At 24.0% G+C, this 16,417-nt stretch overlaps 1 protein-coding gene across 8 annotated transcripts in view; it reads left to right on the forward strand.

Annotated features, from left to right (window-relative positions):
• Positions 1–16,417, forward strand: part of Sarm (sterile alpha and armadillo motif) — a 309,482-nt gene that overhangs the window by 108,494 nt on the left and 184,571 nt on the right. Inside the window, exon 1 of one of the 8 annotated variants that reach the window (XM_075308455.1) lies at positions 1,606–1,791. The exons of the other annotated variants lie outside the window; for them this stretch is intronic. Coding sequence (XP_075164570.1) covers positions 1,624–1,791 — 168 coding nt within the window. The 5' untranslated portion in view covers positions 1,606–1,623. Of the gene's footprint in view, positions 1–1,605; positions 1,792–16,417 lie in introns of those variants that run through there. 8 annotated transcript variants of the gene reach the window in all.

The raw sequence follows: 16,417 nt of genomic DNA on the forward strand, positions 1-16,417 counted from the left end.
AAAATTTTTGACAAAATTTTTTATAGAAGTAAAATGTTTGACAAAATTTTTTATAGAAGTAAAATTTTGCTAAAATTTTCTATAGAATAGAAATAATAGTTTGACAAAATTTTCTATAGAAATAAAATTTGTATAAAATTTTTCGCTAGAAATAATGAAACAAAAATTGAAACTTGTCATTAAGACAACGAAAGCGTTCATTAATAGTACGAAATAGTTCGTTGTTAAACAGAAAGATCGTAGGAATAATGAAAGATTAAATTTTCGTTGGCTCAGTTTTAATGCTACATTTCGTTAATATACCGATAATTTTTCTACCAGTGTATGAAGCTTTTCCACAAGACCGGACATGCATTGATTCAATATTAAATTGATTTCCTTTTGCCACCACTACCAAAAAGCACTGTGTAGAGACATCAAAGCGAAATGCTATGGAATAAATGCAACTCCATATTGATATTAATGACGTCCGTTAATTCAAATTATTCACAATGAGCAGCGGACGTATGCAATAGGCATTCGACCAACTCCTTTGGATTTCATAATGAGCCAAGCATGTTTTTCTTTTTGTGTTTTGTAACATCAAAAAGGGAAAAACGTTGCCAACTACATAAATTCAATATGAAGATGAACTGTAAGCGGATATAAAGAAAAAAAGGAGAAAATAATTCATAAACTATAAATAGAATTAAATGGTACAGTGTGTGTAGGGCAGATATGGAAAAAAAGTCGTAAAATAATAAATTAATAATTAAATTGTATGAGGCATACAAATACACAATTTTTAAATACTTAACAAATTTTAATAATTAGTACTTCGAGTTGTGGACAAAATATTGATCTAATATGGGACAGATTTCTTTAATATTAAGGTCAAATTTCTTTAAAATAAAATTTAAAAATTTAAGAATGTTCATAATACTTGCTTTATATTTTTTTTTTTAATTTAGGTCATAAATTTTTGAAATGTCTTTGAATTAAGACAAAGTTTCCTCAAAATAAAAAAAAAATTTTGAAAAAAAATACTGAATCTGTGGATTTAAGAAAAACAAAAGGCTTCAATTTAGTTTAATTTTTTTGTTCAATTAAGAAAACATTTTCCACTTTGAAGTACAGAGTTGCTGGTTTTTAATGCAACAAAGTAAATCGCGATATTTTTTTTCAATTTTATTCTACCAAAGCAAAAAATGTTGCAAATAACATGAAATTTTAGAATCAGTTTAGATTTGTTCCAATTGCACACCTTTGTTCTCTACAAAGCGTCGTCTTAATCTTCAGAGCATGACAAATAAAAAAATCTGAGATAAAACATTTTGAAAAATCTAACATAAACATTTAAATGTATTTCTATCTAATTTCTACCAAATAAAAAAGAAATGAAAACTTGGCATACACCACACAACGACATGAAAAATGCAATTCAAAATAATAGAAAAAAATGTCTATTTAAAATTACAACAAATTCAGCAAACCTATTTTCAGTTTAACAAAATGTGAAATTGTTTTTGATATTTGGTGAAAATATCATTAAAAAAATATTGTGCAATATTTAAAATAAGAAAAAATTTTAAAAATATAGGAAAAAAAACAACTAAGAAAACTTAAAATAAAAAATCATCAAAAATGGTGGTAACATCAACACGAAGTCATTTGGTAACATCTCAACCTGTTACCAATTCAACACCTTCTACGGTCTATAGATCAAAATTAATCTATCCACGTAGTAGTGGTTCTTCATTGCATCATACAACACAAAGTACTCAACAACATCATCATCATCTTTCAAAACAGGTAAAATTTATTGTAGATAGAGATACCTAAATTTTCAAAATCCTCTAGGCCCTTTTGACATGATTTCTTAATGGCCTATAACCAAAACAAAAAATTCTAGCCTACAAAATCCAAATGTAATTGAAATGTCATTAGGGGAAACCTTTTTCTTTTTCATTGTTTTAATTTTTATGATATAGCAAAACTATCTCTAGCTATCATTTTATGACAAGGGATTAAGCAGGTACTTAAAGCAAAAAAGGCTAAATACAACAAAATTGTATTAAATGAATGTGATCAGTAAAGTGGATATTCATTTACGTCTACATCCATAGGCATTTATTTTCTAGGGAACAAAATATTATACAAATTTTGAAAAACAAAAATCTATAGAAATTCAAATTTTCACAAATTTTCTATAGAAATCAAATCTTCACAAAATTTTCTATAGAAATCAAATTTTCACAAAATTTTCTAAAGAAATAAAATTTTGACAAAAATTTCTATAAAAATAAAGTTTTGAATAATATGTTAATTCTATATAAATAAAATTTTGACAAAATTTTCTATAGAAATAAAATTTTTACAAAGTGTTTTATAGAAATAAAATTTTGACAACATTTTCTATGGAAATTCAATTTTGACTAAATTTTCTATGGAAATACAATTTTGAGAAAAAATACGATAGAAAAAAATATTGTCAAATTATATTTCTAATTTTCTATAGAAATAAAATTTTGACAAAATTTTCTATAGAAAAAAATTTTTGACAAATTGTTCTATAGAACTAAAATTTCGATAGAAAAAATAATTTGACAAATTTTTCTATAGAAATAAAATTTTGACAAAATTTTCTATAGAAATAAACTTTTGACAAAATTTTCTATGGAAATAAAATTTTGACAAAAATTTCGAAAAAAAAATAATTTGACAAAATTTTCTATAGAAATTAAATTTTGACAAAATTTTCTATAGAAATTAAATTTTGACAAAATTTTCTATAGAAATAAAATTTTGAGAAAATTTTCTATAGAAATAAAATTTGAGAAAATTTTCTATAGATATACAATTTTGAGAAAATTTTCTATAGAAGTAAAATTTTGACAAAATTTTCTATAGAAATAAAATGTTAACAAAATTTTCTATAGAAATAAAATTTTGACCAAATTTTCTATAGAAATAAAATTATGAGAAAATTTTCTATAGAAATAAAATTTTGACAAAATTTTCTATAGAAACATTTTTTACAAATTTGTTTTGTTATTGTTGGTTGTTGGTTTAAGCATTGATGTTGTTTTTTTATTGCAGCTTAAAACCATACATTGACTAAACTACAAGTGTAGCTTAACCAACAGAGGAAAATAATGTTTGTCAAATTTATTTGGGCAAAGCCCTATACACTGCAAGATGGTTGGATGGACGCACTTTTCGGAATTACCACATTCCTCATCAGCATCCTCTACTTGCAGCAAAACTATCAACCAATTATCAGAATATATTCGGGCAGTTTATTAAACCCAACAAAAACCACACTTGAACCCTCCGAAAAAAGGTTTTACATTGATAGCCGGCTTATGCCGAAATAAATTCGAAACAAACAAAATTTTCTACAGAAATAAAATGTTGAAAATTCTCTATAAAAATAAAATTTTGACGAAATTTTCTACAAAAATAAAATGTTGAAAATTTTCTATAGAAATAAAATTTTTAGAAAATTTTCTATAGAAATAAAATTTGAGAAAATTTTCTATAGATATACAATTTTGACAAAATTTTCTATAGAAGTAAAATTTTGACAAAATTTTCTATAGAAATAAAATGTTAACAAAATTTTCTAAAGAAATAAAATTTTGACCAAATTTTCTATAGAAATAAAATTATGAGAAAATTTTCTATAGAAATAAAATTTTGACAAAATTTTCTATAGAAATAAAAGTTTGACAAAAAATTTCCTATAGAAATAAAATGTTGACAAAAATTTTTATAGCAACTAAAATTTTGAAAAAATTTTTTATAGAAATTAAAATTTTGACAATATTTTTTATTGAAACAAAATTTTGACAAAGATTTCTATAGAAATAACATTTTGACAAAATTTTCTAGAAATAAAATTTTAACAAAATTTTCTATAGAAATTCAAATTTTGACATAATTTTCTATAGAAATAAAACTTTGACAAAATTTTTTATAGAAATTAAAATTTTGACAAAAATTTCTGTAGAAATAAAATTTTGACTAAATTTTTTATTAAAATAAAATTTTGACAAAGATTTCTATAGAAGTAACATTTTGACAAAACTTTCTATAGAAATTCAAAGTTTGACAAAATTTTCTATAGGAATAAAATTTTGACAAAATTTTGTATAGAAATAAAATTTTGACCAAATTTTCTATAGAAATAACATTATGAGAAAATTGTCTATAGAAATAAAATGTTAACAAAATTTTCTATAGAAATAAAATTTTGACAAAATTTTGTATAGAAATAAAATGTTGACCAAATTTTCTATAGAAATAAAATTTTGACAACATTTTCCATAGAAATAAAATTTTGACAACATTTTCCATAGAAATAAAATGTTGAAAATTTTCTATAGAAATAAAATTTTGAGAAAATTTTCTATAGATATACAATTTTGACAAAGATTTCTATAGAAATAACTTTTTGACAAAATTTTCTATGTTGTCAAAATAGAATTTTAACAAAATTTTCTTTAGAAATAAAATTTTGACAAAATTTTCTATAGAAATAAAATTTTGACAACATTTTCCATAGAAATAAAATTTTGACAACATTTTTCATAGAAATAAAATGTTGAAAATTTTCTATAGAAATAAAATTTTGACAAAGATTTCTATAGAAATAACATTTTGACAAAATTTTCTAAAGAAATAAAATTTTGACAAAATTTTCTATAGAAATATAATTTTAACAAAATTTTCTATAGAAATCCAAATTTTGACAAAATTTTCTATAGAAATTCAAACTTTGACAAAATTTTCTATAGAAATTAAAATTTTGACAAAATTTTCTATAGAAATAAAATTTTGATAAAATTTTCTATCGAAATAAATTTTTGACAAATTTTTCTATAGAAATAAAATTTTGACAACATTTTCTATAGAAATAAAATTGTGACATTTTCCATAGAAATAAAATTTTGACAAAATTTTCTACAGAAATAAAATGTTGAAAATTTTCTATAGAAATAAAATTCTGACAACATTTTCTATATAAATAAAATTTTGACAAAATTTTCTATAGAAATAAAATTTTGATAAAATTTTCTATCGAAATAAATTTTTGACAAATTTTTCTATAGAAATAAAATTTTGACAAAATTTTCTATAGAAATAAAATTTTGACAACATTTTCCATAGAAATAAAATTTTGACAAAATTTTCTACAGAAATAAAATGTTGAAAATTTTCTATAGAAATAAAATTTTGACAAAATGTTCTATAGAAATAAAATTTTGACAAAATTTTCTATAGAAAAAAATTTTGACAAAATTTTCTATGGAAATAAAATGTTAACAAAATTTTCTATAGAAATAAAATTTTGACAAAATTTTCTATAGAAATAAAATTTTGATAAAATTTTCTATCGAAATAAATTTTTGACAAAATTTTCTATAGAAATAAAATTTTGCGAAAATTTTCTATAGAAATACAATTTTAAGAAAACTTTGCTATAGAAAAAAAATTTTGACAAAATTTTCTATAGAAATAAAATTTTGACAACATTTTCTATAGAAATAAAATTTTGACAAAATTTTCTATAGAAATAAAATTTTGACAAAATTTTCTATAGAAATAAAATTTTGATAAAATTTTCTATAGATATACAATTTTGACAAAATTTTCTATAGAAGTAAAATTTTGACAAAATTTTCTATAGAAATAAAATGTTAACAAAATTTTCTAAAGAAATAAAATTTTGACCAAATTTTCTATAGAAATAAAATTATGAGAAAATTTTCTATAGAAATAAAATTTTGACAAAATTTTCTATAGAAATAAAAGTTTGACAAAAAATTTCCTATAGAAATAAAATGTTGACAAAAATTTTTATAGCAACTAAAATTTTGAAAAAATTTTTTATAGAAATTAAAATTTTGACAATATTTTTTATTGAAACAAAATTTTGACAAAGATTTCTATAGAAATAACATTTTGACAAAATTTTCTAGAAATAAAATTTTAACAAAATTTTCTATAGAAATTCAAATTTTGACATAATTTTCTATAGAAATAAAACTTTGACAAAATTTTTTATAGAAATTAAAATTTTGACAAAAATTTCTGTAGAAATAAAATTTTGACTAAATTTTTTATTAAAATAAAATTTTGACAAAGATTTCTATAGAAGTAACATTTTGACAAAACTTTCTATAGAAATAAAATTTTGACAAAATTTTCTATAGAAATTCAAAGTTTGACAAAATTTTCTATAGGAATAAAATTTTGACAAAATTTTGTATAGAAATAAAATTTTGACCAAATTTTCTATAGAAATAACATTATGAGAAAATTGTCTATAGAAATAAAATGTTAACAAAATTTTCTATAGAAATAAAATTTTGACAAAATTTTGTATAGAAATAAAATGTTGACCAAATTTTCTATAGAAATAAAATTTTGACAACATTTTCCATAGAAATAAAATTTTGACAACATTTTCCATAGAAATAAAATGTTGAAAATTTTCTATAGAAATAAAATTTTGAGAAAATTTTCTATAGATATACAATTTTGACAAAGATTTCTATAGAAATAACTTTTTGACAAAATTTTCTATGTTGTCAAAATAGAATTTTAACAAAATTTTCTTTAGAAATAAAATTTTGACAAAATTTTCTATAGAAATAAAATTTTGACAACATTTTCCATAGAAATAAAATTTTGACAACATTTTTCATAGAAATAAAATGTTGAAAATTTTCTATAGAAATAAAATTTTGACAAAGATTTCTATAGAAATAACATTTTGACAAAATTTTCTAAAGAAATAAAATTTTGACAAAATTTTCTATAGAAATATAATTTTAACAAAATTTTCTATAGAAATCCAAATTTTGACAAAATTTTCTATAGAAATTCAAACTTTGACAAAATTTTCTATAGAAATTAAAATTTTGACAAAATTTTCTATAGAAATAAAATTTTGATAAAATTTTCTATCGAAATAAATTTTTGACAAATTTTTCTATAGAAATAAAATTTTGACAAAATTTTGTATAGAAATAAAATTGTGACAACATTTTCCATAGAAATAAAATTTTGACAAAATTTTCTATAGAAATACAATTTTGACAAAATTTTCTATAGAAATAAAATTTTGACAAAATTTTCTATAGAAATAAAATTTTGACAAAATTTTCTATAGAAATAAAATTTTGACAAAATTTTCTATTGAAATAAAATTTTAACAAAATTTTGTATAGAAATAAAATTTTGACAAAATTTTCTATAGAAATAAAATGTTGACAAAATTTTCTATAGAAATACAATTTTAAGAAAATTTTCTATAGAAATACAATTTTAAGAAAATTTTCTATAGAAATAAAATTTTGACAAAATTTTTTATTAAAATAAAACTTTGACAAAGATTTCTATAGAAATAACATTTTGACAAAACTTTCTATAGAAATAAAGTTTTGACAAAATTTTCTAAAGAAATTCAAAATTTGACAAAATTTTCTATAGAAATAAAATTTTGACAAAATTTTCTATAGAAATACAATTTTGACAAAATTTTCTATAGAAATAAAATTTTGACAAAATTTTCTATAGAAATAAAATTTTGACAAAATTTTCTATAGAAATAAAATGTTGACAAAATTTTCTATAGAAATACAATTTTAAGAAAATTTTCTATAGAAATACAATTTTAAGAAAATTTTCTATAGAAATAAAATTTTGACAAAATTTTCTATAGAAATAAAATTTTGATAAAATCTTCTATAGAAATAAATTTTTGACAAATTTTTCTAAAGAAATAAAATTTTTACAATAATTTCGATAGAAAAAAATAATATGACAAAATTTTCTATAGAAATTAAATTTTGACAAAACTTTCTATAGAAATAAAATGTTGACAAAATTTTCTATAGAAATAACATTTTGACAGAAATTTCGATAGAAAAAAATAATTTGACAAAATTTTCATTGTATAAAAAAACATTGATCATTGTATAAAACAAAAACATTGTCATAAATCTTAAGCCTTTTGGCGCCTAGCATTAATTGAAAAATAAACTTTGGTATGGATAATCACCTGATTTTTGTGGCATTTTGACTGACTTTTCTGTTTTCTTTTTATTTGAAATTTGACATAGAACAGATTTTCTTAATGGACTTCCCCACAATAAGATTTATGTTTTGTTTGTGTTTTTGTTGCAACAAAAGAAGCATATGACCACTAGATGCCCAATTCGAAGAATATATTTTTAATGGAATTGGAAGTTTATTGACCCGGTAAAAGCATAACAAATAATGTTTGATTTAACTTAGGGTCATTTGATGTCATTCTTCTACTATTAATTGGTATTTTCTCTATAAAAAGTGTGGCACATTTTATGCCACTTTTTTAATTAACCACTTTTTAGGAATTTTTTAAAAGTATTTGTCTCTGACACACACATTTAATTTGTGTGTGTGTTTTTTTACAAGAAACCATGGCACTTTTTATGCTATCTCTGTTGTCAAATAACTAATTTATAGGAATTATCGACGGTAACGCTGCCTGAGGCGAGTACCTCGACGGCTGTTCTAAAAAAAAGAAAATGAATTGAATTATATTTTTCTTGATAAAAAAAAGCGTGGCACGTTTTGTGCCACTTTTTTAAAATTAACCTTTTTGGAATTCTTAGCAGTAGAGATTTCAGAGACCGATATCTTGATAACTGTCACCAGGAGAAGAATAAAGTTATATCAATATATATCACTCGTTGTTTTTTAAAGAGAAACTGTGCCATCTTTTATATGAAACCGTGTCACGTTTTGTGCCACCTTTCTTTTTAATTAACCACTTTTAATTATAGGAATAAATTTTCTTGTAATTTCTTTTACCGATTATAATTGGATTTTCCTTTACTTAACCAATGTACATAGAAAGTAGTTATTCCCCAAAATAAATTAATTTCAAATCAAATTGAATTTTTAATGAAATAAAATGTTAATTGGGATCATGTAAATTAATTTGATCAAAAAGTTACGTGTATAATTAATTAATTGATTTTTTTATAATTAAATTTTTAATAAATTTTTTAATAAGTGATATTTTGGTAATATTTTTTGTTTTCTGTGTACATGAAAAATATTTCCAATATGTACCTAAAAACTTGCTGCTAAAATGAAATAAAATAAAAATAGAAACAGAAATAAAAATAAAATCACAAAATCCCCATCTCGAAAACATTGCATTGCACATAGACCTCACACAATAATTTTCGAAGTGTTCGTTTGAGTTCATGACTGAGTGAATGAGTGGCCAGTTTCGTTCTTCTTTGGGCTACAAAATTTGAAATATTCAAGTACGCCTGACGGTTGATGCAATAAAGCGTGAACATCTTTATGCATCGTACATACATATGCAATGGATAACGACAAAAACCATATTTTTTTGGTTCCATTAAATAAAACTAAATCTCAAAAAATAAAATTCCACTAAATTTATATTTAGACGATACTTAAAAAGCCAACACCATAAGCATATTCGTAATGAGGAAAAAAGTTGCAGTTTAAAGCAAAGGAAATTTTGTACTAAATTGGGAAGCCAGTGTAAAAATTCCAAAGTCCATTTTGTGTAAATAAAACAAAAAGATCATTAGGGTTCACGATATCTTATTAAGAGAAGTTGAAATAAAAACATTTCGGAGATAAAACAAGTATATACAGCAGTAAGTTCGGCCGGGCCGAATCTTAAATACCCACCACCATGAACAAAATATTAGGGTTTCCTTTGAAATTTCAGGAGGGCTTGAGGACACTTCCCGAAGATAAATTTAAAGATTTCACCTATGAGGACTATATCAGATTCTGGATTTATAAGAACCATTTTTGTTTGAGTTTTAGAGGAATCATTAACATCTCCTGTAAGTGTGCAAGAAAATTATAAAATAACGTCTTAATTTGAAATCTTAAATCTGTGGAAGTAAAATCTAGAAATTTTACATTGAGTTTCAAGCAATTTTCATGATCAGTGCGCCTTCTGATCAGTGCGCCATTATCAAATGGACCGATAAAAACTTAATCCGATACACGTTTTTGTGAGCCTAAAATATCAGAATATTTACAAATTCAGGCAAATCAGATAAAAACTACGGTTTCTAGAAACCCAAGGAGTTAAATCGGGAGATCGTTCTTATGGGGGCTATACTAAAATATGGACCGATACTTACCGTTTTCGGCACACCTCTTTATGACCCGAAAATACCTCTAGATTTCCAATTTCAGGCAAATATGATAAAAACTTCGGATTCTAGAAGCCCAAGAAGTAAAATCGGGAAATCGGTCTATATGGGGGCTATACCAAAATATGGACCGATACTCACCATTTTCGGCACACCTCTTATGGTCCTAAAATACCTCTAGATATCCAATTTCAGACAAATTGGATAGAAACTACGGTTTCTATAAGCCCAAGACCCAAAATCGGGAGGTCGTTTTATATGGGGGCTATACCAAAACATGGACCGATACTCACAATTTTTGGCACACGTATTTGTGGTCCTACAATACCTCTAGATTTCCAATTTCAAGTAAATTGAATAAAAACTGCGGTTTCTATAAGCCCAAGAAGTAAAATCGGGAGATCGGTCTATATGGGGGCTATACCAAAACATGGACCGATACTCACCATTTTTGGCACACCTCTTTATGGCCATAAAATACCTCTAGATTTCAAATTTCAGGCAAATTGGATAAAAACTACGATTTCTATAAGCCCAAGACCCCAAATCGGGAGGTCGGTTTATATGGGGACTATATAAAAACCTGGCACACGTATTTGTGGTCCTACAATACCTCTAGATTTCCAATTTCAGGTAAATTGAATAAAAACTGCGGTTTCTATAAGCCAAAGAAGTAAAATCGGGAGATAGGTCTATATGGGGGCTATACCAAAATATGGACCGATACTCACAATTTTTGGCACACCTCTTTATGGTCATAAAATACCTCTAGATTTCAAATTTCAGGCAAATTGGATAAAAACTACGATTTCAATAAGCCCAAGACCCCAAATCGGGAGGTCGTTTTATATGGGGACCATACCAAAACATGGACCGATACTCACAATTTTTGGCACACGTATTTTTGGTCCTACAATACCTCTAGATTTCCAATTTCAAGTAAATTGAATAAAAACTGCGGTTTCTATAAGCCCAAGAAGTAAAATCGGGAGATCGGTCTATATGGGGGCTATACCAAAACATGGACCGATACTCACCATTTTTGGCACACCTCTTTATGGCCATAAAATACCTCTAGATTTCAAATTTCAGGCAAATTGGATAAAAACTACGATTTCTATAAGCCCAAGACCCCAAATCGGGAGGTCGGTTTATATGGGGACTATATCAAAACCTGGACCGATATAGCCCATCTTCGAACTTGACCTGCCTGCAGACAAAAGACGAGTTTGTGCAAAATTTCAGCACGATTGCTTCATTATTGAAGACTGTAGCGTGATTACAACAGACAGACAGACAGACAGACAGACAGACAGACAGACGGACAGACGGACATCGTTATATCGTCTTAGAATTTCTCCCTGATCAAGAATATATATACTTTATATAGTCGGAAATCGATATTTCGATGTGTTACAAACGGAATGACAAACTTATTATACCCCCATCACCATTCTATGGTGGTGGGTATAAAAAAAACGGAATACGATTTTTGAATATGGTAAACAATTATGCCGGTTTTAATATTTTTTACAATATTTTTCGTCAAATATTTCACTTTACATTTCATCCAAGAGTCACCATATTCTCCACATTTAGTTAACTATATTGCATCAACAACCCCTTTATCACAATTTTATGTCTTTTTTTATTTAATACAAAAACAAGACGACCTTTATTCGGTTAATTCTTTGTGAATTTGCTATTCTATCATTTTATTTAGTTTTAAATTGTACAGTGTGACAGATATATATTTCAACCATCTTTATGTTGTCATCAATTCTAAACCGCTCATATGAAGCTGACACATTTATTCCAGTGACAGTTAATTATATTGTTTACAAAAAGATTTTGTTCTATCAGAAATAAAATTTTACCAAAAAATACCAAACAAAATAATCGTATTTTACACAAATTTTTTTCATTTTTTTTTCGAAAAGCCTAGGACAGGCCAAATATGATTATGCATAGCTACAATTTAGAAAGACACTATGGTATAACAAATTCAAATCCATATATAATATACTTAGACATCTATTATTATATCAAAATGCAGTAAATAAATAAATGACACTAATTTAATTTCTATAAAAAATTTTGTTTCCATAGACAGATTTGTCAAAATTTTATTTCTATAGAAAATTTTCTCAAAATTTAATTTCTATAGAAAATTTTGTCAAAATTTTATTTCTATAGAAAATTTTGTCAAAATTTTATTTGTTTAGAAAATTTTGTCAAAATTGTATTTCTATAGAAAATTTTGTCAAAATTTTATTTCTATAGAAACTTTTGTCAAAATTTGATTTCCATAGAATATTTTGTCAAAATATTATTTCTATAAAAAATGTCCAAATTTTATTTCTATAGAAAATTTAGTCAAATTTTTATTTCTATAGAAAATTTTGTCAAAATGTTATTTCTATAGAAAAAAAATTTCTGTAAAAAATGCCCAAATTTTATTCCTATAGAAAATTTTGTCAAATTTTTATTTCTATAAAAAATTATGTCAAATTTTTATTTCTATAAAAAATTATGTCAAATTTTTATTTCTATAGAAAACTTTGTCAAAATGTTATTTCTATAGAAACTGTTGTCAAAATTGTATTTATATGGAAAATTTTATTTCTATAGAAAATTTTGTCAAAATTTTATTTCTATCCAAAATTTTGTCAAAATTTTATTTCTATAGAAAATTTTGTCAAAATTTTATTTCTATAGAAAATTTGGTCAAAATTTTATTTCTATCCAAAATTTTGTCAAAATTTTATTTCTATCCCAAATTTTGTCAACATTTTATTTCTATAGAAAATTTTGTCAACATTTTATTTCTATAGAAAATTTTGTCAACATTTTATTTCTATAGAAAATTTTGTCAAAATTTTATTTCTATAGAAAATTTTGTCAAAATTTTATTTCTTTAGAAAATTTTGTCAAAATTTTATTTCGTTAGAAAATTTTGTCAAAATTTTATTTCCATAGAAAATTTTGTAAAAATGTTATTTCTATAGAAAATTTTGTCAAAATTTTATTTCTATGGAAAATTTTGTCAAAGTTTTATTTCTATAGAAATTTTTGTCAAAATTTTATTTCTATAGACAATTTTGTAAAAATTTTATTTCTACAGAAAATTTTGTCAAAACTTTATTTCTATAGAAAATTTTGTCAAAATTTTATTTCTATAGAAAATTTTGTCAAAATTTTACTTCTATAGAAAATTTTATCAAAACTTTATTTCTATAGAAAATTTTGTCAAAATTTGATTTCCATAGAATATTTTGTCAAAATATTATTTCTATAAAAAATGTCCAAATTTTATTTCTATACAAAATTTTGTCAAATTTTTATTTTATAGAAAATTTTGTTAAAATGTTATTTCTATAAAAAATGTTGTCAAAATTGTATTTATATGGAAAATTTTATTTCTATAGAAAATTTTGTCAAAATTTTATTTCTATAGAAAATTTTGTCAAAATTTTATTTCTATAGAAAATTTGGTCAAAATTTTATTTCTATCCAAAATTTTGTCAAAATTTTATTTCTATCCCAAATTTTGTCAACATTTTATTTCTATAGAAAATTTTGTCAACATTTTATTTCTATAGAAAATTTTGTCAAAATTTTATTTCTATAGAAAATTTTGTCAAAATTTTATTTCTATAGAAAATTTGGTAAAAATTTTATTTCTATCCAAAATGTTGTCAAAATTTTATTTCTATCCAAAATTTTGTCAAAATTTTATTTCTATCCAAAATTTTGTCAAAATTTTATTTCTATCCAAAATTTTGTCAAAATTTTATTTCTATCCAAAATTTTGACAAAATTTTATTGCTATAGAAAATTTTGTCAAAATTTTATTTCTATAGAAAATTTTGTTAAAATTTTATTTCTATAGAAAATTTTGTCAAAATTTTATTTCCATATAAGATTTTGTCAAAATTTTATTTCTATAGAAAATTTTGTCAAAATTTGAATTTCTATAGAACATTTTGTCAAAATTTGAATTTCTATAGAAAATTTTGTCAAAATTTTATTTCTATAAAAAATTTTGTCAACATTTTATTTCCATATAAGATTTTGTCAAAATTTTATTTCTATCCAAAATTTTGTCAAAATTTTATTGCTATAGAAAATTTTGTCAAAATTTGAATTTCTATAGAACATTTTGTCAAAATTTGAATTTCTATAGAAAATTTTGTCAAAATTTTATTTCTATAAAAAAATTTGTCAAAATTTTATTTCCATATAAGATTTTGTCAAAATTTTATTTCTATAGAAAATTTTGTTAAAATTTTATTTCTATAGAAAATTTTGTCAAAATTTTATTTCTATAAAAAATTTTGTCAAAATTTTATTTCCATATAAGATTTTGTAAAAATTTTATTTCTATCCAAAATTTTGTCAAAATTTTATTGCTATAGAAAATTTTGTCAAAATTTGAATTTCTATAGAACATTTTGTCAAAATTTGAATTTCTATAGAAAATTTTGTCAAAATTTTATTCCTATAAAAAATTTTGTCAAAATTTTATTTCCATATAAGATTTTGTCAAAATTTTATTTCTATAGAAAATTTTGTCAAAATGTGAATTTCTATAGAAAATTTAGTTGGATAATGAATATTTGAGAAAGTATATCATAACATCAAGAATTCTGCCAAACAGAAAATAATCTATCATTTTTGGTAGTAAATAATCTACCAACTGTGGCAACCGTGATCCGGATGCCTAGCCGCCATATTTGTCGACTTGGTTTCTTCATCTCTCCAATATATCCCTTTTTTCGGTTAATGAAACTGTGACCTGGTTCCGCTTTTTTTTTCAATGCTGTAATAAATCTTTGAATTTGTGTTTTTTTATACCACATGCCATAAATCTTTTGCCATTTCATCGCATCTCGATCAACATAAACATAGGCTACTCCATTATTAGATTTCCTAGAACGTAGAGTAAATTAAGAGATAGATTTTCGTAAATGGTCATTGACGTCAATTGGCGGGGGACCATTCGATTTAGGGGAATTACCAGTAAAGCGAGTGTTCGTGTATTATGCGTAAATTTTTTGTTGTCTGGCGTTAATGGAAAAAAAGAAAAAATCAGACATATAAGATGGAATGGAATACTTGAAAATTTAGTTATGGATAAGTTTAACTCTCCATTATGTGTACTTTCTTTTATCATTCATTACTTTTTAGGTTTTTTGTTGTATTCGCATCTGGTTGACCTTAAATGTCAAAATGTTTAAGACAATCTTCTTGGTGTGTTAACTGTGCCATGTGTACTGCATAGAATCCTCGAAACAAAGATACTGTTAAAAGGGGTTGTAAATATAAAAGTTATCAATGAATTTAAATTCACCAAGCTGTGGCTACTTCACTAAACCAATGCACAGTAGACAAAACAAAAATCAGATAAAAAACAAAACTTGACAATGAGAACGTTTTTAAACGCTCCATTATTTGCGCATGATTATAAAAATCATTTAATGGGCGTACAAAAATTTTGAATGTTTGTCCCACTGTATAACTACTCCCCCCTGTCACTTTCAATGCACCCATTATCATATTGCATGGATCTGCATATACTACACCATTTGACACATCTGCCTCGAAGCAGTTGCATATCTGCGACGCCTGAAGTCGTTTCAGTTAATGATGCTAAATCGTTTCTTTGCTATGATATTAATTAATTGATATATAACTGAATGAACTTTGAGATAAACACGAATGAAACAAATAAGAGTTTCCTTTACTAAAAATTTAATTTAATTTAATTCTTTTTTGCGGAGAGGGGGGTAAAAAGAACGTCTTCCGTCGTATGTCGGACTTGCTCGATATATATCGATAATACCTACTTAAAAACCCGACCCTATTCGCTACGGGAGTTGTGCTCCACCTCAGTACCGATTCCACATTACTTCGCGGTGGAACTCCAGGTGCTTGACCTAAAGGGTGATACGGTCAAAATTTGGTCAATATAAACTTGACGTATTTCTTTCAATTTTGCATTTAAAAAACCTGAACACCCCTCATTTTGAAGGTGTGTGTGTGTGTGTAGAATGTTGCTCCTATTTTGATTTTGGAATTCACTGTTCAGTTGTCAAAATGCCGTCCAAGCAAGATGAGCAGCGTATCAAAATTTTGCTCGCGCATCGCGAAAATCCGAGATACTCGCACGCAAAGCTGGCAAAATCGCTAAAAGTTGCCAAATCAACCGTTACAAATGTAATTAAAGT

The sequence above is a fragment of the Haematobia irritans genome, chromosome 4, assembly GCF_050003625.1.
Source record: "Haematobia irritans isolate KBUSLIRL chromosome 4, ASM5000362v1, whole genome shotgun sequence".
NCBI lineage: Eukaryota > Metazoa > Arthropoda > Insecta > Diptera > Muscidae > Haematobia > Haematobia irritans.